Genomic DNA, 26,808 nt, shown 5'->3' with positions numbered 1-26,808 from the left:
AATCCAGAAGGCTCTAAACACCTCCCTCTTGGCTGCTGAAGAGCAACCTGCCAAGCCCAGAGTTCCTGGCAGCACCACTGGTCCCACAGGGGAGTGTTTCTCCAGCCTGGGGCCAGGATGCCCAACTCTCAGAGGGGGGCTTCCCCAGCTGGGGCTCACCTGGCAGAGAGCATTTACCTCTGGCCCAGCCCTGGGGCTGCCAGCAGGGCACCTCTGGTCTCTCCCAGGATCCTGGCCAGGCTCCCAAGGTGAGGCAGGAGGGACCCACAGGCCCTCACACCTCCCCGTCTAGGCCTGGTGGCAGCATGCCTCTACTCTGGTAATAGGCTCTTGGGGTGTCTCGTTCAGCACCCCGACCCCACGCCCACCCCGCAGCTCCCTGGACTCTGCTTTCTGGGCAGGGCTGAGGGACCTCAAGCTTGTCACCACTACTTCCAGCCCCAGCTGCCTCCCCATCTGCAGAACGGGGCTAATGTGGGCTGTGGGAGTGGATTTGTTTTATCAACCACCAAGCACTCAGTGTCAGGGAATCACTTTTATTACACTTATTATCCTATGTTTATCATGGGCAGGGTGGGGGGTGGTTTTCTTAAAATGCTTTTCCTGAGCCAAAAGAACTCCACACCCCCATGCCCTGGAGTGGCCAGCTAGCACGCCACCCTTGCAACATCTCTGGCAAGAAGGATGGGGTGAGCAGCCAGGCTTTCCCCGCTGGGCTTCCCAGGCCAGCTCTGCTGGCCTCGGCACCTGTGAAAAAGAAACCAAACACAGAAAAGAGCAAAGCACCCCTCCCCGACCTGGGCTCCAGAGGCTGGATTTGCACCCCTGCTCTCCCAGGCTGCCTCCTCCCTCTCGTCAGGCACCCTCCTCTCCTTCCTATACCCTTTCCTTGGGCTTTTCCATCCATGCTTTCTTTGTGGGCACCTCAGCCCCCACCAGCCTGGCTGCCCGGCAATGCCATGGAAGAGGCTTCGATGCTCCCGGCTCTGCTGTGCTGTCCAGAAGACCCAGATGCTCACTCGGCTCATGCAGCTGATTCTGGCTGGGGCCCTTCTCCCACCAGCTGTTGCCTGCACCCTGAGAAAGCACGCTGGCCTGGAGGTATCTCACCAGCCTCACCTGGAAAGGAGCAGATCCAGGGGCCTGCAGCATGTCCCCCCAAACGAATGCACCTCTTTGACCAATGGCTGCCCACCCTTCCCGGAGCCTGCCCTACATCCCAGGCTGCAGCGACTGAGGCCTCCCCCTCGGGAACCCTCCTCCATTGTCGGGACAGGACGCCCGGGGTGGGTTGGGGTAGTCCCCTCACAAGTACATCTTCATTGCCTCATGTGTTGTGGGGCAGTAGCGGGCATGGAGCTGCGCCAGCAGCGCCCGGGACGTGGCCTCCAGGCGCGTGCCCTGGCTCTTCTTGTTCCACACGTGGACGGCGTAGGTGGCATTGAGCAGCCGGTGCAGCTCCTCGGGGCTGATGTCCTGGAAGTACTTCCTCCAGTCCTGCCAGGGGATGGGATAGAAGGCCTCGCAGGGCAGGGTGGTGACGCCGCGGCAGGCGTGGCTCTCGTCCAGGCTGCGGATGGAGCACCACTTCTTGAAGACCCGTGTGAGCAGCTGCGGGCCCTGGTGGCCCCAGATCCAGCCGTTGTAGTGGGCCACGAAGTCACGCATGCACAGAGCCATGAACTCGTGGTGGCGCTCGAAGGCCAGGAAGGCACCGTTGAGGACGTAGCGGGACTGGGCGCCCAGCGTGTTGGTGAGGTTGTGCAGGTTCTTGAGGACGATGAAGTCCGTGTCCAGGTAGATGCCGCCGAACTTCCACATGAGCGCGATCCTGCAGGCGTCGGAGAGCACGGGCAGCAGGTAGGGCTCCCACCGGCGCTGCCGGGCCGCGTACCAGGCCGCCAGGGGCGTGTCCCGGAACAGCTCCTCCAGGTCCAGCGGGAGCATGTGCACGTTGGGGAAGCAGCCCAGGAGCGACAGGCCCAGGTGCCGGGGCAGCGACGCATTCCCACCGGGCAGCCCCTTCATCAGGACCACTACCCGGGACTCGGGGTGGGCCCTGGCGGCCGACTCCACCGAGCACATGAATAGGAAGTTGGGGTTGGTCCGGTCTGACGTCTCCAGGAAGAAGATGTTGCCCGGAGGCAGGGCGCTGGAGAGCTGCGTGGGGGGCACCAGTCGGGGGCAGGGGACGTCGGCAGGCAAGTTCGGGAATTCTCTTTGGCCCCCCGGCTCTCCCACAATGTGCCAGTAGATCATGATGGAGACGAAAAACGTGAACTTGAAGCTGATGATAAACAGGGTGCAGACCCGCTGTCTTGGGGCGCCCCGGAGCAGCCGCAGCAGGCACTCGGGGGGCCTGGACATGTTCTCCCCAGATGACACCAGGAGCCTGCAGCAGGAACCGGCTGGTCTGTAAGAGACGAGCATGACATGCGGGCAGACTGCCGGCATCCCGAGCCCCAAGAGCGCTCCCCACCAACACCAGCCGCAGCCGAAGCTGGCTTCCACAGCCCACGGGCCTGCTGGCTCTGAGTCCCATCGCCTTCCTCACCTGTAAGACGGGAGCGGCAGGCCATGGGCTGAGGTCTGGGCAGAGTCCCTTTCACTCTGTGACACACCTGTGAGCTTCCCGAGACCTGAGCCAGTGCTACCTACGACATGGCCATCATGGACCCAGGCCGGGTCCTTGTCTGGAGAGGCCTGGCCCCCTTGGGCTGCTGGCAGCCCCTGATTCGAGGCCTCGCACATGTACCCCTCGGCCCCATTCAGTCCCACAAACCAGGCCAAGAGGGCACACTGCCAAGTAGCCTTGGGGACTTTCAGCAGAAAAGCCTGGAGCTTGGGCAGGCCTGGACACTAGCGTGCTAAGGGCTGGCATGCAAGCTTGCACAACGGGTGGGCTACAGGCACACGGGGACGCATGCTGGGTCCTAAAGCCTCTGTCTCAGACGCAGTGGGGTCTCCTGGGCACCTGGCCTCCCCAGCCCCTGCCCTGGGCCATGCTTCTCACAGATACAGGTCTGGGGGGACAGGGCCAGGAAGATGGTGCTGCAGCCTGTAATCTCACCTCGGACTATTGCCCTTCGACCCTCACCCTCTCCTGGTGATGTCCACCTGGCAGGCAGCCAGGAACATCCTGGAGGCCCTGCAGGTGGCTGGGGAAACAAAACAGGCTTGGGTCCTGTCCCCGAGGGTAGGGCTATGGGAGCACGTGCAAGGCGCGGGACCTCAAAGCTGCCTGAACCAGCTAGGTCCTGGGGTGATTCACTCTGCTCAGACTTCCCGCCTGCAAGGAGGAACACTAGAACCCCGTAACGGGCTGACCATCACCACACATGTGCCAAGTGACCTGCTCGGGATGTTACACGCACATTTAGCTTGTTGACCCTTACAGCCACCCTTACAGTGGCAATCACTGCCCCCATCTTACAGGGGATGACCACAAGGCACCGAGAAGTCTGGTAACTCATACACAGTCCGGTGGCGGGCAAGTGGCAGGGCAGGGGCTTGAAGCCAGGCCACCGGGCTCCAGAGTCTACTGTCTCAACCCTGCACCATCCTGCCTGGGAGAGAAGTAGTGCAGGGGATGTGGGAACGTGCCCGGAGCTTTGGAGACTTGGTGCATGTTCCCCTGGACCGTTCTCACTCTTCACAGAATCCTGGCCAGCGTTTATTCAGTGCCTTCTAAATTCTTGGGGCCAGGGATTCCTGGGTGGCTCAGCGGTTTAGCGCCTGCCTTGGCCCAGGGCCTGATCCTGGAGTCCCGGGATCGAGTCCCACATCGGGCTCCCTGCATGGAGCCTAGTTCTCCCTCTGCCTGTGTCTCTGCCTCTCTGTGTGTGTGTGTGTGTCTCTCATGACTAAATAAATAAATAAATCTTAAAAAAAAAAAAATAAATTATTGGGGCCCCATGAACACTTCCTCTGGCTCTCCGTACCCAGGGGTGGTTGTATCATTTCCACCTTAGAGGCCAGGACATGTGGGCCCAGAGGGGTGGAGGGACTGGGCACAGCCCAGGGTCTAATGGGAGCCGGAGTCAATCCCTCCCCAGGACAGACGGATCTCACAGCCTGAGAGCGGTGCCAGGAGGCTGGGACTTGAGCAACTGGCCTGCCCTCCTGCTGGGGGGCTGGGGACCACGATGACGTCACGGGCTGGTGACTGACCAGCCTGGGCGGCCCATGGCGACGAGATGGGGATCCAGGCGGCCTGGCGCCCTCCGGGAGACACGCCCTGGCTCAGCAGCCAACCTTCTCTGCCAACAGGAACACGGCCCTTCCACAAACTCTCCACGCCCGCAGATCCATCTGCAAAAGACGGCGAGACACAGAGTGGGGCGGGCGGCGGGCTCACGGAGGCCACATCCCCAGCCACATGGGGTCATTTGCTCATCGACTCGTCGGCCCTCTGGGGCACGCAGGGAATGTGCTAGAGAGAGAGGAAGAGCTAGGTGCAGCTCCGGCCTGGAGGAGCTCTCCGGGCATGGGGAGGCCATCTGGAAACAGGAGCAACACTAGTGACAGCTGCAATGGAGTGAAGCATCTGGCAGAGCCAGGGGAAGGGGCTTCCTGGAGAGGTGACGCTGACGGAAAGGCCCGAGCCAGAGGGGCCTCTGTAAGCACCACGGGGTCCTGCGTACCTCCCCCCGCCCCGTCAGAGCCCCCAACTCCGTGCCTGGCACATAGGAGGCGCACACAGACTGACCGGCCCTGTCACTGGTCGCCTCACTCACTGACTCAGTCCCCCAGTGGCCAGAGGGACAGTTCAAGACACAAGCCAGGCCATGTCATTCGTCTGTGCAGCCCCTTGGTGATGTGGGAAGCCCAGGCCCACCAGGTCCTGCATGTCCCCCCACCCATGGCATCACACCCCACTTCTCCCCTCATCTACTACACCCCAGCCACACCTGGCCTGTTCTTTCTCTCTCAACCCCCCACCAACCCACCCACCCCCATTGCCATCTCAGGGCCTCTGCATGTGCTGTTCCCTCTGCTTGGAACGCTCTTCCCACAGCTGTTCACCTGGCTCCTTCCCTCACCTCCCTCTCATCCTCACTCAAAAAACCATCTTCCTGTGGGGCCTCCCTAGTCCCTAGAGTTCCAACTTCATTGCCTCCTATGGGGTTTTCTGACCCTGGTACTTAATCTAGCACCCTGGACATCTTGTACTCATTTGTGTGGGTTATTTATTTGGAACATCACCGCTCCCCCCACCCCCGAGGACAGGTATTTTTTGCATTTTGCTCAGCATCTAGAATAGATGGCGCTTGCTATGTAGTCAGTAAATATGGAGTGAGTGAGCAGCTCAGCATGTGGGTGGGTAGGTGAAGGAGCAAGTGAGTCAACAAAGGAGCAAACCAACAATTGGGCGAATCGATGAATGATCAGTGAGTGAACTAATGAATGAGCAAATTAATGAGTGAGTCAATGAGTTGGCAAATCAGTGAGTGACCAAAGGAGCCATGAGCAGGGAGGTGAGGAAGCAGGGTCGGAAGTCAGGTGAGCTGCCTGGTATCCCCCCGGTGGGTCATGGGTAGCAGAGCCAACAGACATCAAGAGCCTTGTGTTGCCCTGCCCTGGTTTTCCCCTGCAAGGAGAGGCTATTTTGGTCCTGAGTATTTTTAACCCAATGTGAACCACGCTGAAGAGTGGACAGAGAGCTGGTTAGAACGAGGGGCTGGCCGCTCATGGGCCCTGAAGTGTGGGGGTGATCTGGCTCTCCCGTGGGGTGGGGTGGGGTCTGGGTCTGCTGGGGAGGCAGGACGTGCCACTCATCCCGCATCTGCCCTGGTGGAGAGTGCCAGGCCCAAGCAGTGCCGTATTTGGTACCGAAGCCCAGGACCCAGGAATAGAAACTGTGCATGGCGCCAAGCTGGCCACAGTCCAACATCCGTGTGACCTCAGGTCCAAAGTATGCTCCTGGCCCCCCGGGATGGGCCTTGCAGCTACAGCCTGAGTCCTGGCCCTTGTCAACAGAGCCTGGAACATTGCCGCCTCCTCCTCCTGCCTCCCTGCCTACCACTTCAAGCCCTGCCTCACGGAGATATTTCCAGTTAGCTTGTTAGCTGTGGTCACTTCCCTGCTCTGAGCTCTTCTGTGGCCCCCCATCATCAGGAGCACCCTCTGCTGCGTGATCCATCTCAGGCGGGAAGTGAAGGTGAGAAGCGCAGAGCTGGTGGGTCAAAGGGCCAAGGGCCTGACCACTTGCTGCTGGCTTGGCCCTGGGCACCAGCTTTCTGTGTCGGGAGCATGGGCATCTAGGTCCAAATGCCTAGAAATGGCTCCTTCGTGGCCCACAGTAGGGGCACTCCACCTCTGACCTTCTCTTGGCTCCCCTGTCCAGCCCAGCTCAACCCCAGTGCTGGTTGACCATGACCCAAACAGAGCTGAGTCACAGTGATTGTCAGACACAGTCTACACTCAACCACTTGCTGCCAGGGTGGGTGCTGACTGGTACCTAGAGTCCCAGGGCTGGACCCTTGGAGATTGTGATATCCCAAGGGGGACACACAGGCCCAGAGAGGGAAAGGGATTTGGTCAGGGTCACACAGCAGTGGAGGGTAGACCTGTCACCCTCAGGGAGCCCTTCATGCCCCTCTGCAAGGGGTGCCCCACTCCCAGGTCTTCCTTGAGATGCTTCAAGAGGCGGACAGCCCAGCAGAAGTCTCATATCAAAGACCCAAGGATCACAACTTTGAAGCTTCAAACAGGTATCTATTTTCTCATAGCTCTGGAGTAGAAGTCTAAAATCAAGGTGTCCACAAAAAAAATAAATAAATAAATAAATAAAATCAAGGTGTCAGCAGGACTGTACTCCCTGACTTGAGCTCTAGGGGAGAATCGTTCCTTGCTCCTTCCCATTTCTGGTGGCTCCAGGCATTCCTGGGCTTGTGGCCGCTTCCTCCAGTCTCTGCCTCTGTCTTCACATGGCCTCCTCCTATGTGTGTTCTTCTCCTCTGTCTCTTGTAAGGACACTTGTCATCAGACAATAGCCCACCTGGCTAATCCAGGATCATTTCCTCATCTCAAGATCCTTAACTTAGTAACACCTGCAAAGACTCTTTTTCTAAAAGAGATCACATTCTCATGCTGCAGGGGGTAGGACATGACATATCTTCTCTGAGGTCACTATTTATCCCAAAACACCCCCTTTCCATGTCCCTTTGTCCTGGAGTCTCAGAGCCACCCTCAGATCACACACTGCCTGTGACATCACTGAAACGGCCGCTCCATGGAGAATGTGCCTAGGTGGGCCTCTCTATATGGCAAGAGAAAAGGGTTAGATGTCACTTGCAGTGGGGATTCCCAGTGGAGATGGGGTAGCTGTCTGCTGGTTTTGCCTGCCTGGCACTTATTTCCCTTTCTTCTGTTAATGGTACCCTGATTTCCTATGGGGAACCACCTCTGCCCCCACAGACCCCACTCTCTAGATCTTGGGGTGGGCACACCATTCGGTTCTGCCTAATGACTGTGTCACATTCTCCTGGCCACAATGAGTAGCTCAGGGAGGGCACATAACCCAATCCAGGCCAAGCAGAATCATGTGTTTTCCAATGGAGTCATCTAAGATTGAGCCAGGAGCTAGGAAGGGAGAGCCTGCCTGAAAATGAAGCTGGCCCAGAGGCAAGCAGAGCCAAGAGATGGAGAGGGAGGGATGTGTGATGACATCATCTTTACATCTGGATTCTGCTATGTCTGAAGCTGGTACATCTTGGACTTCTTAGTCATGTCAACCAACACACACACACACACACACACACACACACACACACTCACATGGGGGCAGGGTGGGGAGAGATGAGGGAAGAGTCTACCAAATTGAAAGCAGGGATGCTTCTGGAGATAGGACAGGACAAGGAACTCAGACCCTCCTGGGTAGAAAGAATCAACACCTAGAGCTTGAATACTCTGCTTGAAGGGCCCGCTGTCCTGTCCCTGCACCCTCCTCTCATCTTTCAGGGCATAAATATATCTTTATACTCAAGAATTAGGAGTTATAGTTTTAGAAGGTGATCCTTATAAAAATGGCTGTTTTCAGAGCAGAGGTTATAAAATGTTTCTCCTTCAAAGCCTAGAAGATGTTCTAAAGCCAGAAACCAAGTAGGCAGTGGCTTGCTCTTTGGGAGACATTACCAACGAAATGAGGGAGGTAGAGATCTCTTTTTTTTTTTTTTTAAAGATTTTATTTATTTATTCAGGGAGAGAGAGAAAGAGAGAGGCAGAGACACAGGGAGGCAGAGGGAGAAGCAGGCATCATACAGAGAGCCTGACGTGGGACTCGATCCAGGGTCTCCAGGATCACACCCTGGGCTGCAGGCAGCGCTAAACCGCTGTGCCACCAGGGCTGCCCAAGATCTCTTTTTCCAATAAGAATAGGGCAGATTCTTGGTTCTGAATCTTTCCTTTTCTGTTGATGTCATACAGAGCAATAGGGAAAAGAGAAAATAGACCATGAGCTATAGCGTTAGGGAAACTAGGGGCATGAAAAACCCATAAATTCCAACGGGGTGCAGAGGGCCCAGAAGTGGAAGATTGCAGAAATCACCACTTCTAAAAGGAAGATAAGTAAGTCAGAAGAGCAAAGCTGTAGCTTGAATGAACCAGGAGAGTTCAAGGTTGGAGGCAGGTACCCCTTCAAGCGGACTCCAGGCTAAGTGCAGAGCCCAACACAGGGCTCGATCTCAGGACCCAGAGATTATGACTTGAGCGGAAAGCAAGAGTCAGACACATAACCAACTGTGCCATCCAGGCGCCCCGAGAAGCATCACATTTTAAAGGAATAGTCCATTTCCATAGAAACAGAAACTTAGAGAACTAGCCTGGCTTCTCTCCCAATTTCCACCAAAACCTGCTATTAAATGCTGATCCAGGAAAATTCAACCAATTTGGATATTTAAAAAGAAAATGGTTAAAGGAATAAACACAGTGTCCATACAGAGATGCTCCAAGAATGAAAAGGGAAAGGAATACTAATGTTCTCTTATGTATAAAGGATATTTACTATAAAAATATTCCCACAAAACAAATAAAAATTCTAATACAAAATTACAGCATGAATTAAAAAAAAAGACAACTTTAAAAAGTTAATTCTGGCTATGAAGGCAGAGCAAAAACAGAAATCCAAGAGCTAGAGGAGAAATGGTCAAAGTGACAGCAAGACATGAGGGCAATCGGCAATGTGAGAACTGACAGACTTCAGGGAAGAATTAGGAGGAAATGACAAGGATATTTCAGAAAGAAGTCCAAATGGCAAGAAACACAGGAGAACAGACTTCAGACAAAGTACAGTAAGAGATACGAACATTAAAATGAGAAAACGTCAACAAAATCTGTACAGAAATAAAGTGATCAAAGAACTGAAGAAACAAGAGGAGATCCAACACATGTACAACCAGGCTCCTCCAGAAGAAACTGAATGAATAGAATAAATACTTGCAATTGTAATTCAGGAAAACCTTCCTGAAGACCTGATTTCATGAATTGGAAGCGGCACACCATAGACCAGCAAACAGTGACCCAGAATGGTAAATCCCAAAACATATAACAGTAAAATCACTGGACTTTAAAGGTACAAAGATACATCTTGGGGTAGCAACACACAAAGATCAAGCCATCTACAAAGGACAGAGAATCAGGCTGGCATCAGATTTCTCTGCAGCAGCATTTATGTATTTATTTTTTTAAAAGATTTATTTATTTATTTGAGAGAAAGAGAGATTAGGGGAGAGCACAGAGGGAGAGCAAGAGGGAGAAGCAGACTCCCCACTAAGCAGGGAGCCCGATGCAGGGGCTCCATCCCAGGACCTCAGGATCATGACCTGAGCCCAATGCACACGCTTCACCGACTGAGCTACCCAGGCGTCCCCTGCTCTGTCCCTGCAACAGCAGCATTTAAAGACAGAATATAGTGGAACACCTAAAGGACAATCAGGGGAAGAAATTCTAACCCAAAGATTAATAAAGAGCCATGCTGTTCTTAAAATCTAAAGATGACAGGCCAATAGTTTTGAAGTATAAGGACTTAGGCAAGATTGCTCCTCGGAGGAAAGCCAAGGAATAGACTTCAGCTAACCAAGTGGTGCTTGAAAGAACTGCAATAAGAGGACGGAAGAGGGTTAACTGCAGAACCCTCTCTCCCCCCACGAGAGGGTAGGAATAAAGATGAGAGATGGAATGAAAATGTTATCTAGCCTGACAACACAGGGATAATACAACTACTCCAAGCTTGGTAGGCAAGGGGGAAAGGAGATCGACAGTGGAATGAGCTCCGTGCTTACCTCATCTTTAACTGCAGGTGGTAAGAGCTAAAAAAAAAAAAAAAAAAAAAAAAAAAAAATCAAAATTTAAAAGCATATTTCAAATACAAAGGCGGCAGTAAGAAGGATAACACTGCCTGTTTTATTGGATCTAATAAGATGCGTCCTTTTATGCCCACTAAAAACACAAAATGCTGCCAATTAAACAGTGTCACTTGGCTTTCTTATCATGAGTAATTTTTATCTTAAAAAATTGGTTTAGTCAGATTTTAAAATCACCTATCCAAGGGATACCTGGCTGGCTAAGTTGGAAGAGCATGTGACTTTCAATCTCGAGGTTGTGAGTTTGGGCCCCATGTTGGGGGTAGAGATTACTTTAAAAATAGAACGGAAATAAAAAATAAAATAAATAAAATCACCTCTCATGCCTGTACACACATAAGAGGGAAAGTAAGTGAAATAACTTGAGGAAGGTGCTCCCAAAACCTCAATACAGATAAAACTGTATTCTCCTGAATGCCTTCAAGTTGGTGAAACTGATGCCTGTGTTTACCCACACAGTAACACCTCCTATACCATCATGTGTGCACCATGCAGCATTTCTTAAAAGTGCTTCACTGTGGTCTCCAGAATTTTCTCCCAAGCTGCTGATACCTCTTCTGTAGGTTTTCATGTCATTGCCTAACTAGTTAGTGACAACTGTCATAAGTACCACCTGACCAAGAGCTGCTGGAAGCATTAGAATGGAAAGAAGATAGGAAAAAAAAAAAAAAAAAGAAAGAAGATAGGCCTAATCACTCAGTACAGTATCAGCTGAAATGGGGCACCTCCAAGAAAAAGCCAAACAAAAAAGAGGAAACAAGTTAAGTTTATTGTTCATGGAAGAGAAACAATATTATCTAAAGAAAGAATAAACGAAGAGTATTATATAAAGGTGTAGATATAAATGTAGCCACTAGAACAAAAATACAACTTTCCCAAGATATCCTAGGGGCTTTCTTTTGTCTTCTTCAAACACAGTGGAAGAACAAAGAATACAGCCTTTCCACATGTGCAAAGACGTATATACGTACATACGCACACTATGACAAAAACCAAAGACATCTGTGATATCAATGTATATAAATAGGCTTCACTCACTTATCTTTACAAAGGAAAAGATTTTTTATTTAGATCCCAAGCAAAACTCAACTCTATCTTGTATTTGAGAGATAGAGATATACATCAAGGTGATTTAGAATGGCTAAAAGTAAATGAAAGAACAAAGGTATAAAGACAAATACAAACAAAAACAAAGCTAGGGCCATAATCTTAATAGTAGACTGAGAATTCAAGCCAACCATCACTAAACGAGCCAAAGAAGGGCCATTTATAATGCTAAAGGGTATAATTCACAATGCACCAAATAACACTGCAGCAATTTTCAGGAATTAGAAATTACAGAATACTAGGATAAAATAGACTGAAATGCACTAGTAAGAGATTTTAATTCCCTTCTCTAGGCCAAGAAGTAAGTAGATCAAATATAAATAAGAACTCAGAATAATGAATAAGGTTCAATATCAAACTCTATCCTATCTCTAGACTTTCTTTTCAAGACTTGATGAAGCATTCATAAAGATTGAAAGCAAAATTGAAAAACCTTTAGCTAGATTCATTAAAAAAAAAAGAGAGAGGACTCAAAAAAAAAAAATTAGAAATGAAGGAGGAGATATAATGATCAACGCCCTGGAAATACAAAGGATTATGTGAGAATACTATGGAAAATTACATGCCAACAAACTGGACAACCTAGAAGAAATGGACAAATTCCTAGCAACATAAAACCTTCCAATACTGAATTAGGAAGAAATAGAAAATTTGAAAAGACTGATTACCAGTAATGAGATTGAATCAGTTATCAACCACCGCCTTCCACCTCCAAAAAAACAAGTCCAGGATGGGATAGCTCCATAGGCAAATTCTACCAAATATTTAAAGAAGAAGGGTTAATACCAATTCTTAAACTATTCCAAGAAATAGAAGAAGGAAAGCGTCCAAATTCAGTCTATGAGGCCATAGACTGAATTTGATACCCTGATATCAAAACCAGCTAAAGACACCACACAAAAAAAAGAGAACTACAGGCCAATATTTCTGACGAATATAGATGCAATAATTCCCAGTTAAAATATTAGCAAAACAAATCCAACAATATATTTTAAAAACTCATTGTGGGGGGTGGGGATAATTTAGCATAATCAAGTGGGATTTATTCCCAGGATGCAAAGGTGTTTCAATATTCACAAATCAATCAATACAATACATCATATTGGGATCCCAGGGTGGCTCAGCGGTTTAGCGCCTGCCTCTGGTCCAGGGCCTGATCCTGGAGCGCTGGGATCGAGTTCCACATCGGGCTCCCGGCATGGAGCCTGCTTCTCCCTCTGCCTGTGTCTCTGCCTCTCTCTCTCTCTCTATGTCTATGATGAATAAATAAAATCTTTTAATAAAAAAAAAATCATATTAACCAGAGAAATGATAAAAATCATATGATCATCTCAATAGATGCTGAAAAGGCATTTGACAAAGTACAACATCCATTCATTTTTTTAAAAAAATTATTTATTTATTCATGAGAGACACAGAGAGAGAGAGAGGCAGAGACAGATGCAGAGGGAGAAGCAGGGTCCATGCAGGGAGCTGGATGTGGGACTCCATCCCGGCACCGCGGGATGAGCCGAGGCAGACACTCAGCCACTGAGCCACTCAGGTACCTACCCCTACAACATCCATTCATGACAAAAACTCCCAACAAAGTAGGTTTAGAGGAAACATACCTCAACATAATAAAGTCCATTATGAAAAATGCACAACTGACATCATACTCAATGGGGAAGAACTGACAGCTTGTCTTCTAGGATCAGGAACAAGATGTCCTCTCTCACCACTTTCATTCAACATAGTACTAGAAGTCCTAGCCACAGCAATCAGACAAGAAAAAGACTTAAAAGGCAACCAAATTGGTAAGGAAGAAGCAAAACTGTATTTGTAGATGACATGATACTAAATATAGAAAACCCTAAAGATTCCACCAAAAAACCATAAATGAATTCAGTAAAGTCACAGGATATAAAGAAATTAATATACAGAAATCTATGGCATTTCTGAACACTAATAATGAAGCAGCAGAAAGAGAAATTAAGAAAACAATCCCATTTACAATTGTACCAAAAGAAATAAATACGTAGGAGTAAAATTAACCAACAGAGGTGAAAGACTGGTATTCTGAAAACTATGAAATATTGATAAAAAAAATTAAAGATGACACAAACAAATGGAAAAGCATTCCATGCTCATGGACTGGAAGAACCAATATTGTTAAAATGTCCATGCTACCCAAAGCAATTTACAGACTTAATGCAATCCTTAGCAAAACACCAATCTCATTTTTCACAGAGCTAGAGCAAATACCACTAAAATTTGTAAGGAACCAGAAAAGACCCTGAAGAGCCAAAGCAATCTTGAGAAAGAAGAACAAAGCTGGTGGTATCACAATACCAGATTTCAAGAAATACTACAAAGCTGTAGTGGTCAAAACAGTATGGAACTGGCACAAAAGCAGATACATAAATCAGTGGAACAAAACAGAGAGTCCAGAAATAAACCTATGCTTATAAGGTCAATTAATCTTTGACAAAGGAGGCAAATAATGCAATGGGAAAAAAGATGGTCTCTTCAGTAAATGGTGCTGGGAAAAGTGGACAGCTACCTGCAAAAGAATGAAACCAGACCACTTTCTTACATCACACACAAACATAAACTTAGGATGGATTAAAAGACCTAGTTGTGAAACATGAAGCCATAAAACTCTTCAAAGAGAGTACAGGCAGTAAGTTCTTTGGCCTCAGCTGTAGAAACATACTTCTAGATACATCTCCTCAAGCAAAGGAAACAAAAGCAAAAATACATATGTGATTCTGGGATTTGACAAATTGATTCTGAAGTTCATATGCCAATATAAACAAGCAAAGACCTATAGGAAAACTCTGACAAGGAGGAGAAAAATGAGGAAGGACTGAAGGTTTTTTTTTTTTTTAAGATTTTATTTATTTATTCATGAGAGACACACAGAGAGAGGCAGAGACACAGGAGAGGGAGAAGCAGGCTCCCTGTGGGGAGCCCGATGCAGGGGTGCTCAATCCCAGGACCCCAGGATCAGAACCTGAGCCAAAGGCAGATGCTCAACCACTGAGCCACCCAAGTGCCCTCGACTGGATGTTCTTTAGATGTTAAAACATAATATGAAGTTTCAATAATGAAAACAATGCAGCCTTTAAAAAACACAGAAACCAGAAAACAAAAACAATCCAGCCTTAGCATCTGAACAAATGGGACAATGAAACAAAAGCTATGGCAGCATCATAAAGTGTTTGCATATCCAATAAAGGCGGCATCTCCAGTGAGTAAAGTACAATGGGTCCTCTAAGGTGCTGGACAACTGGGGTAGAAGCTGGGTTCACATCTCAGAACATGCCCCAGGATAAACTCCAAATGTAAAATAATAAATCCCATAAACATTTAGAACAAAACATGGGCAAATTCCTTTGTAACCTCAGAGTTGGGAAAGTTCTCTTAATTACGAACAAAATCTATCCAGAAGCCATAAAAAGAAAAGATGAATAAACTTGATTCCTTGAAAAAGTCAGCTGCTCCAGGTCCTCCCTCAAAAATACCATCAGGAAAGTCAAAAAAGAAGTGACAACTTGGGATAAGGTTTGTGCCCCTCAGACCCCAAAGGTCCAATTTTCCGAACCTCTTCTCAGAAATCAAGGAGAAAACAACAAACAGCACAAAAGAAAGGGGGCCGAAGCCAGTTGTACGCATGCAAAACAGGACCCTTAATATGTAGGCAAGAGTGAGGATCTTTTTGTGAGAGAAATGCAAATCAAAACACTCTGATAGCATCCCTCACCTGTCAGATTGGCAAAAACCCAGAAGTACGCATGCAAAACAGGACCCTTAATATGTAGGCAAGAGTGAGCATCTTTTTGTGAGAGAAATGCAAATCAAAACACTCTGATAGCATCTCTCACCTGTCAGATTGGCAAAAACCCAGAACTTCGACAACACATGCTTCTGGCAAGGCTGTGAAGAAACGAGCACTCGCACGCGGCTGGTAGGCATGCCAAAGGGTACCGCTCCAGGGGCGGCGGCCAGGGGAACAACATCTATCAAAATTACACAAACGCTTACCCGTTCACCATGTAATGCCGCTCTGGGAATTTATCTGCAGATAAGTGCCATTTGTACAGGTCACAGGTTTGTTTCCAATTGCAAACAACTGAGAACAATCCAAGGTCTTTTTTGAAGGGACTGATTAAATCCACAAAGGCCCTGATCCCATGTAAACAACATGGGCTCCCAGAGGGCAGGACTCAAGGCTGCTTTTTACTTTTTTACTTGCGTCCCTCACAGGCCAGCCCAGGCCCCAGCACATACCAGGGGCCCAATATATATGTTCTGAATGAAATGAGTAAATGATCCCTAAACTGCCCACAAAGCCAGGATCAGATGTGGTGACTAAGCCAAGTGAATGCCATTGCAAACTGTAAACCATGTGTGGACGCAGATCACAGCTGCTAGAAAGTGTTATTGATGTGTCCTGCATCACCATCGGAGGGTACAAAATGAGGTCACATACCTTTGACTTTTCATATTAAAATACCCGAGTATGGGGGGCTCAGCGGTTGAGCGTCTGCCTTTGACTCAGTTCACGATCCTGGGGTCCTGGGATCCAGTCCCGCATTGGGCTCCCTGCATGGAGCCCGCTTCTTCCTCTACCTGTGTCTCTGCCTCTCTCTGTGTGTCTCTCATGAATAAATAAATAAAATCTTAAAAAAAAATAAAATAAAATACTTGAGTCTTTACGTCCCAAGAGAGGACAGAAAGGTGACCTTCCCAAAGGTGCAAGGCTAGTAAGAGTGGGAGACAGGATCTACACCCGGGTGTATCTGCCCCCAAGTCGCAGACCTCTCCTCTTTCCCTGAGGTCATCCCTCCCTGCCAGGGTCACCCTAGCTCTGTGCTGGAGGCTGGAATGACAATCAGGCTGCCTGGGGTTGGCCTCTCAGGAGCAGAGTGAAGTCATCTCCCCCGAGCTTTACGCTTCATGCTCATGGTCAGTCAGCATAAGCGACCATGAATGTGGGCTCCTCTACATTTGCTGTCTTGGCACGTGCTTACAGACACTCACCAGGACCTCTGCAGAGCCGGGTGGCTGGGGATGGACGAGCTTTCCGTGTGGGGCATTTGCTAGGCCCAGGGATCACAGAGGCACGAATAGCAGGGCAAACTCTTCATCAGATAAAATCACGCCTGGCAAATGAAGTGCCCTTGGAAAAGGCATTTATAACTTCCAGCCTGAATTAAGAGTCCTGAGTTCACTCTATTTGGAAGAAAGTTGCCCTGTTGCTTCATTGTTTCCTTTTTTTTTCTTTTTACTGTATTGAAAATTAAAAACAATCAGCAGCCAAAGAGGGAGCCAACCTGCCCCGTACAATATGCACACACAGCACTGACCATACTGGGTAATTTTTTTTTTTTAAGGATTTTATTTATTCATGAGAGAGGCAGAGACACAGGCAGAGGGAGAAGTAGGCTCTCTGCAGGGAGGCTGATGACGGACTCGATCTCAGGACCCCGGGATCACACCCTGAGCCACCAGGAGCCCCATACACAGGGTATTTTTTTTTTTTTAACTGGGTATTCTTATTAAGGGTCTTTGCTAACTTGGACTGCCTGAGCAAGGGACCTGGTTCCTATCCCCTATACTCTCGCTCTGTGACCCTGGAGTATGACCTCTCTCGTCAGTTCTGAGCCTCAATTTCTTCGTCTGTAAAATAAAGACCTTGGAAAAGCAATCTCTCAGGACCCTTCTAGAAAGACCTTCCAAATCTGGTTTCTCTGGCACCAGTTCTATTGGTTCAATCAGAGGTGGCCCTCACTGACCTCTCGAGACGGGGTATTTCAGGGCCACTTGCCCCCTGGTGCCAGGCCAAGAGCAAAGGCAGATAAGAAGGCCAGAAGGATGACAGTTCCCAGATAAGAGAGTTTCTGCTCAACCTGATACAGAAGCCTTCTTCGAAAGAAACCCATCAAGCCCTTGGCCTCACACAGTCCTACCCTGATTCTTCATTCGACAAATGCTCAGACACCTATAATGGGCCGCGCCCCACCCCAAGGTCTGGAAATACAGATAAGCAGTGAACAAACCAGATAGTTTTTTGGCTTCACAGAGCTGAAATGCCAGTGGGAGAAAGTTAACAAGCAAAGAAATACATCAGGTGGAGAACATGTGCTATGTTGAAAAATGCAGCAGGGAATCTGGGCTGGGAGGACAGGGGTGGGGGAGTGGGGGGAGCTATTTCACACAGACGGGTAAGGGATGGCCTCTCTGGAAAGCTGACATTTGTGCCAAGAGCTGAAGGAAGTGAGGGGACCAGGCTTAGGGCTATCTGGGGAAGTGTGTCCAGGGAAGGAAATCCGTGAGGGCAAAGGTCCTGGGGTGCATGTGCCTGAGGTGTTGATGGCCTAGCCGATTAAGTCAAATGGGAGGAAAAAGGTAAAAGGAGAGGAAGTCAGAGAGATAATGAGGAGACCCAGTCATAGGGGCCTTGGGGGCCTGGAAGGACTTGTCTCTCTGATTGGGAGGGCTGCCTTTGGGAGCTTTTGAGGAGGAAAGGGCTACAGTGTGCTTGATGTCTTAAAGAAATCTTTAGGATCTGGTTGCCTTTTTTGGGGTTTGGTTTCAAAGATTTCATTCGTTCATGAGAGACACAGAGAGAGAGGCAGAGAACCAGGCAGAGGGAGAAGCAGGCTCCCTCCCTGCAGGGAGCCCGATGTGGGACTCGATCCCAGGACCCTGAGATCAAGCCCTGAGCCGAAGGCAGACACTCCACCGCTGAGCCGCCCAGATGCCCTGGGATCTGGCTGCTTTCTGAGACCAAACCATGGGGGATGTGTGGTAGCAAAAAAGCAGTTACGAGGCTCCCAGGAAGGTCCAGAGGAGAGGGGGGTGCAGGGCTGGGGAACAGGGGAGAGTCCTTCTTGGAATCTCTTTCTGACACATCTCTCCTTCCCACATCAGCCCCACGACCACAGCCCAGCTCGGGACTCTGTGTCCTCTGCCTCGGGACCCACCGCCCCAGCCTCTTCCCAGCTTCCTGCCTCGGCCCCAAGCGGGTCTCCACGCTCTGCGCCTCCTAGGCCTCAGCCCCTGCAGCCCCTGCGTCTCTCCAGGCCCACAGCTTCCAGACCAGCCAAGCTGTCCTTGGCCACATTACTCAAGCCACCGGGCTCTGGGAATTCCAGATTTCTGCAATATGTTCTTTCCTTTCCCTAAAACATCCCTCTGCCCTCCCCTGCCCAGCAACCTCTTAACCATAATATGTGGGAAGAGCTGCCCTTTGCCAAGAATGTACCACACATCAGGCATCCTGCCAAGCATTGTTCACTCTTTATCACATCTTCACAGCTACCCCTGTGGCCCCATTTTGCAGGTGAGAAAATGAAGGTACAGGGAAGAAAGGTGACCTTCCACTCCCGCAGGGCTAGTATGTATGGGAGGCAGGACCAGCACCCAGATATGTCTGCTCCGAGTCCCCACACAGTCCTTCCTCCTTGAGCCTCTCCTGACCTAGGTGAGCACAGCAGGCCACCTCCAGGAAGCTGCCTGGATTTCAGCTCAGCTCCCACGGTAGGCTGGGGGCTGCCCCGCCCCCCCCCCCCCCCCACACTGCACATGCTAGCACTCGTGGCTACCTTCTAAATGAGTGGGGACGTGAGCAGCACTCACCCCAAACCCTGGGCCTCGTTCACAGCCTTGACTATGGGCAGACCCTCAGGGCCCAACGTGGGTCCTGCTGGGAATGGACAGGCTGAATTTGGTCGTGGAGGATCCTGGGAGCAAAGAGTGGACACTGAGCCACATGCTGCCCACGATCCTGAGGCTGTAAATGACAGTAACTTAGGGACAGCACCATACATGTGTGACAAATGAGGCGTCAAGCAAAACCATCCGGACACTCCAGATGTCCCTGACGATGACGGTCAGAACTTGAAAGGAAAACCAACTCTGGGCACCTGGGGGGCTCAGTGGTTGAGCATCTGCCTTCGGCTCAGGGTGTGATCCCGGGGTCCTGGGATCGAGTCCCACATCAGGCTCCCCGCAGGGAGCCTGCTTCTCCCTCTACCTGTGCCTCTGCCTCTCTCTCTGTCTTTCATGAATAAATAAACGAAAAAAAGAAAGAAAGAAATGAAGAAAGAAAACCAACTCCATGGCTCAAACCCACCAGGCTCTGGGCATTCCAAGTTTCCAGGGTAGGTGCTTCCCACTTCCCAAGCTGACCCTCCTCCCCCCACCCCCGCCCGGCAGCCTCCTAACCACAATAGGTAAGAAGAGCTGCCATTTGCTACGAGTCCGCCAAAATGTCACTGCTGGCTGCGCGGGTGACAGGTGATTATAGCTATGTCTTCACACCTGTGCATGTCATCTCTGTATTCCCACAACAGAGGGGTTGTGTGTGTGTGTCCAGTTGCCACCCTGCAGTGACACCTGCCTTCTTCTCTCAGAAGACGAAGTGGAGTCACCAAAGACCCAAGGCAAAAGCATGTGACATGGTGCCCACGTCAGCATTCTAGTGTATTTTGCTTGGTCCCTTCCTGATGTGTCCAGGTGGCAGAGGACCTGTCCCACGGGGCTGTCGCCGACACAAGCAGTATTTACACAGAGCCACGTGCACACAGAAGGAGATCTTATTACATGTACTGTTCTGCACCTTGTTTTATTTTTCACTTAGAAATATGCTGGAGGGACGCCTGGGGGGCTCAGGGGTTGAGCGCCTGCCTTCGGCCCAGGGCGTGATCCCAGGGTCCTGGGATCGAGTCCCGCATCAGGCTCCCTGCATGGAGCCTGCTCCTCCCTCTGTCTATGTCTCTGCCTCTCTCTGTGTGTCTCTCATTAATAAATAAAATCTAAAAAACAAAAAACAAAGAAAAGAAAAGAAACATGCTGGGCCCTATATTTTAAAATGAGATAGTTGCACAACCGTGCATGTTAACTACAATTCACCCAACTGTATGCGTGTAACTGTACCGAAGTAAAGCTTACACCGACACGGTGTAAGCTGTACTGAAGTAAAGCTGCTCGCAGGCTATAGCATGCCCTCACACCGCGTCCATAAATAGGGCTCGATACCCTAAGTTTCCATCCTCTCTGCATGTGTATGTCACATGGCAGGTCCTTCCTTCACGTTGCCTAGTTCCTGTCCTACCTGCTAGAAATGCGGTTTCCATCTTTCTGCTTTTATAGACAACACCATGGTGAATAGCTTAGCACTCGCGTCTCTGAGCACATCCTTAATTACTTCTGTAGGACTGGTTCCTAGAAATGAGCCTCTTGGGTCAAAGGAAACGTAATTTAAAGTCGTAGATACTGATCACTAACTTGTCTCCAGAAAGGTTTTTATTTATTTATTTATTTGTTTTTTCTTTTTCAGAAAGGGTTTTTTTGTTTTTGTTTTTTTTTTTTTTATGATAGTCACACACACACACAGAGAGAGAGAGAGAGGCAGAGACACAGGCAGAGGGAGAAGCAGGCTCCATGCACCGGGAGCCCGATGTGGGATTCGATCCCGGGTCTCCAGGATCGCGCCCTGGGCCAAAGGCAGGCGCCAAACCGCTGCGCCACCCAGGGATCCCTTTCAAAAAGGTTTTTAAAAGCCCATGTTCTCGGGGCACCTTGGGTGGCTCAGGTCATGATCTCAGGGTCCTGGGATCCAGCCCCCCTATTGGGTTCCCTGCTCAGTGGGGAGCCTGCATCTTGCTCTCCCTCCCTCTGCTCCTCCCCCACTCATGTGCATGCTCTCTCGTGCTTTCTCTCTAATGAATAAATTAATAATCTTAAAAAAAATTAAAAGTCCACATTCTTCCCAGTGCTAGGGCTCGCCCACCTTCCCATAGCCTCTACTAATTTATGGAAGGCTCCCGTCAGGCGTGGAGCTACATGGTTCGTAATAACAATAGTACACATTTCCTTGATGGCTTACTGTGCAGAGCCAGTGGTCAAAGTGGTTTTCCTGGAGTAACTCAGTTAATCCCCGCAGAGCTCTGCAAGGCAGGTGCTCTAGTTATCAACTACAGCGTAAGAGTGGAGGGAACCAAGGCACAGCTGGGATTCAAAGGCTCCTTGCCAGGTGGAAGGAGTCTGCCTGTGGCCCAGCCAAACAGCCAAGTTCACCAGGGATTGCTCTGGCGCTGGAGGCTCAAATTCACCGCCGTAAAGAAAAGGCGCTTAACTACGAGCCTCAGTGTCCTCGTCTGTGAAATGGGAAGAACAGCACAGGCTGGCAAGGGGGTTAAATAACGAAGTGTCTGGCACCTAGTAAGGGCTCAATCCATGGAAGCCCCCCCCCCCCCAACTCAGGAGGTTGCCTCTGAGACTCAGTGGGTAGGTGCAAATGAAGATCATAGAGTTTGGGGGACAGGGATCTTTCTGGACTCTGTGTCTACATCTGAGACCAGGGATTCCGCTCTTTCAAATCAAGTCTGTTGAGGGAATGTGAAGACCACTCCCCCTGCTTCAGTCTCATGTACCTGTTCACCTAGTTCCCCGTTTGCCAAATCAGACTTTGCACAGGGGTGACTTCCAGAATGGGCAGTGTCCCCACTGGGCCAGGGTGTGTGCCCCGGGCAGAGTGTGCAGGCACCAACCAGAAGGGAAGGGGGCTCTTCTAGTTCCGTGGCCAATGCAGCTTCCACTGGAAGCTCCTGGATCCACTGGGGTCTGTCCAGAGGGAAAACAGACAGAGACAGACAGGAGGAAGGGACGCTCACTCAGAGACTCAAGGGTGCAGCTTCCTGACATCTACTAGGGGTGGAGGCACCAAGAGGAGGGCGGTTCTCGAGGGCAGGCACTTAATGCCAGGAGAGCCTACTCTGAGCACATCCCTGCCACTCACCAGCTGACTGAACCCGGACAAGGCACTTTCCCTCCCTTGGGAGCCTGTCACTGGGGGATGACAACACCTGCTACCTCCCAGGGAAGCAGGGAGGACTCCAGGGGATGAGGCCAGCAAACAGCACTGGGAGCCAGTGGCCTCAGGACCGACCCTTCTCTCTCCATTGAGCTTTTCCACCTCCCTCTACATGGAGTTCAAAGCCAGTTTCATAATGTGTTGGCCCTGCCCTTCCCTTCTGCCTCCTGTCCTCACCAGCTCAGAACAGAAGTTCCCTCGCCAGAGCTGGACCCCCCCACCTCCTGTGTCCCCTGGGACCTCACTCTAGGGACCCGCCTCTCCTCTGGGACTCAGCCACTCTGTCTTCTGGCTCCTTCCCGTCGGCTCATAAATGCAGCTGAGTCTCCTTTATCTAAAAGCACCGGCACATAGCTAAAGTAAAATAAAAATTAAAAATGTGCTCCTCAAAAACACACGCCAGCAGCAGCAAAAATAAAGCCCACATGATAATCCGGGGGAGGGGAGGTCTTTGCCACCAAGAGACCAGACAGGGGACAAATACCTTGCTGATGAGCTCAGACAAATGAATCAGAAACACACAGGTTGTGGTCTTTTGCGAGATGCTTATATATCAAATCACACCGTATACCTTTAATTGACACACGCAATGCTGCGCTCAATAACAGCTCAATAAAATGGGGGGGGGGCACACCACACAAACATCCTAGATGCTCACACTCTGACTCAGTAATTACATTTCTAGGAAATAACAAGAAATGCACACTCACAGTGTCAAAATATGAATGGTACAGGCCCTCTGGAGAGCCAGCTGGCTCTAGGGACAGCCCTTCCAGAGGGTCACGGGCAGTGACTACCAGGTGACACTCTTTCCAGGGAAAATCCAGCAACGTACACAATGTATATGTGCAAAAGTTCAACATAACCTTATCCCAAAGAGCCTAAATTTCAAATGTGTCCATTAACTAACACGATGTAACACACGTACACATTGAGAAATATAGAAAACGCGTGAGAGAGGCGAGGAATTTGAAAAACATACATAGACAGGACACATTCAAATGTGTTAAAGTGTTTTTAGAAAAATCTGGCAAACATGGCGGATTTTAACAATAGGATTTTCCAAGTGGATGCAAATACGGAGTCATCCCCCCATGCCCCCCACTTCCTACAGTTAAATAATTCCAGCAACATTAGGGAGCATCGACCACGTGCTGGGCTCGGCACTGGGTTTCAGGTAAGGTGCCTTTCCTCCAGAAGTTTCCAATCCGGAGAGAAGTGGAACAATGAAAATACAGGGCATTTAGCAGGAGTCGTGAGCTCACCTAGGAGGTACCGGTAGGGGAGGAAGTGCATTCCAGAGAGCACAGCGGGTGCTGAGTTTGGGTGAAGAGGTTGCTGGCGGGCCCTACACCCCACCTGCCCGCAGGGAGAACTAGGAGGGGCAGCAGCTGGTGGGGAGGGAGGAGGGGGGACAAAAGAGCTGTTTCCACATTTCAAGCTTCCCTTTCTCATCTGCCCCTCCTTCCAGTCCTGTCGCGAATGTCCCTGGCAGCCACCTCCTCTTACACAGCCTGGTCCCACGTCGGACCTTTCACCTAAGCTTCCATCGGTATAAGGAAAGGACACATTTTTAAGAATTTCTATTTTGCAGTTTGTCCTCTACTATTGAGCTGTCCTAGCAGACAAGCAGGGACACGCGCCCAAGGCTCTAGGAGCAAGTTTGGGAGGAGGATGAGCAGGGGATTCCATCTTGCCTCCCATTTTCTTTCCTTTTGTATTCAGGCCAGTCTGGGGGAGTCCCCCGGGGGACCTCTGTGCGGGAACTCGCGCACACCTAGGTATGGACCGAGTAGTCTGGCCAACCCGCGCCCTGCTTCTGCTTGACCCCCAAGGGGCCTGCGAGGAGCAGGCCATCACTCAGCATCTGGGGAGACAGAGCCGGTGTCCTCCTGGGGGAGGGGGGATGCAGGCAGACGGCTCTTACCCCTCCCAGAGCCAAAGGCTCAGCTGACCTGCCCAGGAGACGGGAACTTCTATCCCACGGCGTCAGATGGGGAAACCGAGGCAAGCCCCTCCCCCCGCAGTGAAGGGCAGTGGACTCGGAGCCCACCTCGGGCCGCAGCCTCTCCCGGCACATCCAGCTCCCGCTCAGGGTCCGGGCTGGAGGACAGGGAGGGAGCGGGGCGCGGGGGGCCGGGCCGTCGGCGGCTGGGGACCGCTGAGAAGGGGCGCTCGGACCCAGGCCCTTGCCTCCACCTGCAGGGCCCGGCCCGGCCTGGGCATCGCCCCCGCCCCCGCCCCGGCCCCGGCCGCCGCCTCCCGCCCCGCAGGCCCCCTCCGCGGGCCGCTCCCCGCGCCTCCCAGCCGCACCCCCTCCGGCCCGCGGCGAGCACAGCGGGGCGGGGAGGCCTCTCGAGAGACTCCGCGCCCCAGGTCGCCGCGCGGGTGTCTCGGCCCCGCGCCTCCCGCCCTCCCGCCCCCCCCCCGGCCCCCTCCGCCGGCGGGGGCCCGGGCCAGGCCGGGCTGGGGCTCCCGGTCCCGCCGCCGCCGCGCTCAACTTCGGGGCGCAGCTGGCCGGGGAGCAGCCGGTGCGCACGCGGAGGTCCCTCCGGAACAGGTGGTCCGCGCGCCCCCGCGCCCCCGCGCCCCCGCGGCGCCCCGAGCCCCCGCCCGCCTCGCCCTGCGCGCGCTCCCCGGTACCTCCGGCTCCGCGGCGGCGGGCGAGCTGGTCCGGGGCCGGCGGGCGGCGGCGGCGGGAGGCAGTGCCCCGAGTCCGGCGGCGGCAGCACCGCCCCTCCGGCCCGGGCGTGGTCAGCGCCGCCCCGCCCGCCGCCCCCGGGTCCCCGCGCCCCGGCCCGCGCGTCCCCGCTGCGCCCCCGCCGGGGCTGGACCGCGGCCCGCAGGTGCGGAGCGCTCCCCGGGCCCCGCGTCGCCGCCGGTGGGAGCTGATCGGCCCATTTCCCCATCTTACAGATGAGAAAACTGAGGCTCGGATGGTTAAAGTCGCTGGAAGGTCATGCAAGGGAGAAGGGGCAGCGTGGGTCTCGACCCCGCCCCTGCCTAAGGTCGCCGCCTAGAGTGAATTCATCAGAAAGCGCTCCCCACTCCGCCGCGGCTGTGACTGGTGCTAAATGCTCGGCCTGGGGGGATCCCTGGGCGGCTCAGTGGTTTAGCGCCTGCCTCTGGGGTCCCCGGATCGAGTCCGCGTCGGGCGCCCTGCAAGGAGCCTGCTTCTCCCTCTGCCTCTCTCTCTAGGTCTATCATGAGTGAATAAATAAAATAAAAATAAATAAATGCTCGGCCTGCCTGTCTCGTGAAATTTACCGAATTTCACTTATTTTCTTGAACCTTCACGACTTCCCAGGGTCCCTGCTGCTGCGGGTCCTGGCCCTGCACGCTCTCCTCCCAGTGCCCTGGCCGCCTGCCGCCTTGTCCTGGCTCCTCCGGGCTCATCCTCCCCCTCGGCTTGCACCCCCGCCCAGGCCGCCTTGAGAACAGAGAAGCTCTCCATCCCGGCCCTGGAACCCTCTGGCACCTAGTAGGTGCCTTTGAATGAAGGCATCAGAAGAGAGTTAGTTCCCATGGGCTCCCACCACCCAGCTACAGCCCCCCCCACCTGGCCCTTCTGCGTGGCCTCCCCCCACCACCCCAACACCGCCACCCCTGGTCCACAGGCTGCCACCTTCAAGCCCACGCTGACCCAGTAGCCCTGTCCTCTGCCCTGAGTGCACAACCTCATCAACCCACACGCTGGTACTTCTCTCTTAAAACCAAGAAAACCAAAACCCCACTCAGATCCTGTAACTTGCTCCCCCTCCCTACTGCCTCACCTTTGTCCCTGCCTTTATAGCAAAAGTCCTCCAAGGGTAGTCCCTCCTGGCTTCTCTCATCCTTGGTCCCTAAACCCACACCCCGTCCCAGCCCACTGAATCTGTCATGTCTGGCTCCCAGCTTTGCCCAGGTTACTAGGTCCTCCGCTCACTGGTCCCCCCAGCAGTACCTGTCACTGCTGCCCCCTCCCTGTTCTCCGCAACACCTTCTTCTTTTGGCTTACTAGACACACCTGACCACTTCTTCTCCTCCTTGGTCACCCCCATCCTCCTACACCAACCCCTTTCTCTCCCCAGCCTCTGGAAGTTTCCATGGGCTGTGTGCACCTCTTGGTCTTCTGCTCCTTCCCCCACTCTTTACCTTAGTGCTGTCATCCGGACCCGCAGCTTTGGACACCTCTGTCTGCCAATGACGCCCAGATGTGGCCTGAAGGCACGTATCTAACTATGCTCCCTTCCGTGGCTCCAGCCGGCAGCCTGACCTCTCACCACGCTCTCCTGCATCTTCCCCATCTCAGGGACAGCTCCATTTCCTGTCCCTTGGGTCCCAAACCTTGACTCCTTTCTGCCCACCACACATTTTCCCCACACCCCCTGCAACAGCAAATCCTATCAGAACCATCTTGAAAGTAGGTCCAAAATCTGACACTTCTCACCCCATCCCCTGGCCAGGCCACTGCCTCTCCCCAGGGACCTCGTCTGG

The 26,808-nt window shown here is 51.7% G+C and overlaps 1 protein-coding gene across 3 annotated transcripts; it reads right to left on the bottom strand.

The window, feature by feature from the left end:
• Positions 1 to 520: 520 nt before the first annotated feature.
• A4GALT (alpha 1,4-galactosyltransferase (P1PK blood group)) lies at positions 521 to 25,074 on the bottom strand. 3 transcript variants are annotated; one of them, XM_072742867.1, is made up of 3 exons: positions 24,976 to 25,074; positions 2,555 to 4,311; positions 521 to 2,413 (listed from the first exon to the last, which is right to left on the bottom strand). In XM_072742867.1, exons 2-3 carry the CDS (start codon positions 2,749 to 2,751, stop codon positions 1,306 to 1,308), a joined length of 1,305 nt encoding a protein of 434 aa, XP_072598968.1. In that variant the 5' UTR covers positions 2,752 to 4,311; positions 24,976 to 25,074; the 3' UTR covers positions 521 to 1,305. The 3 variants fall into 3 exon arrangements, with proteins under 3 accessions (XP_072598968.1, XP_072598969.1, XP_072598970.1); XM_072742868.1 differs by having other exon boundaries at positions 4,171 to 4,311; XM_072742869.1 differs by lacking the exon at positions 2,555 to 4,311 and having other exon boundaries at positions 24,976 to 25,059.
• Between the last annotated feature and the right edge of the window lie 1,734 nt (positions 25,075 to 26,808).

Source organism: Vulpes vulpes, chromosome 16 (assembly GCF_048418805.1).
Source record: "Vulpes vulpes isolate BD-2025 chromosome 16, VulVul3, whole genome shotgun sequence".
Taxonomy (NCBI): Eukaryota; Metazoa; Chordata; class Mammalia; order Carnivora; family Canidae; genus Vulpes; species Vulpes vulpes.
This window is presented reverse-complemented; position numbering and strand designations above follow the sequence as displayed.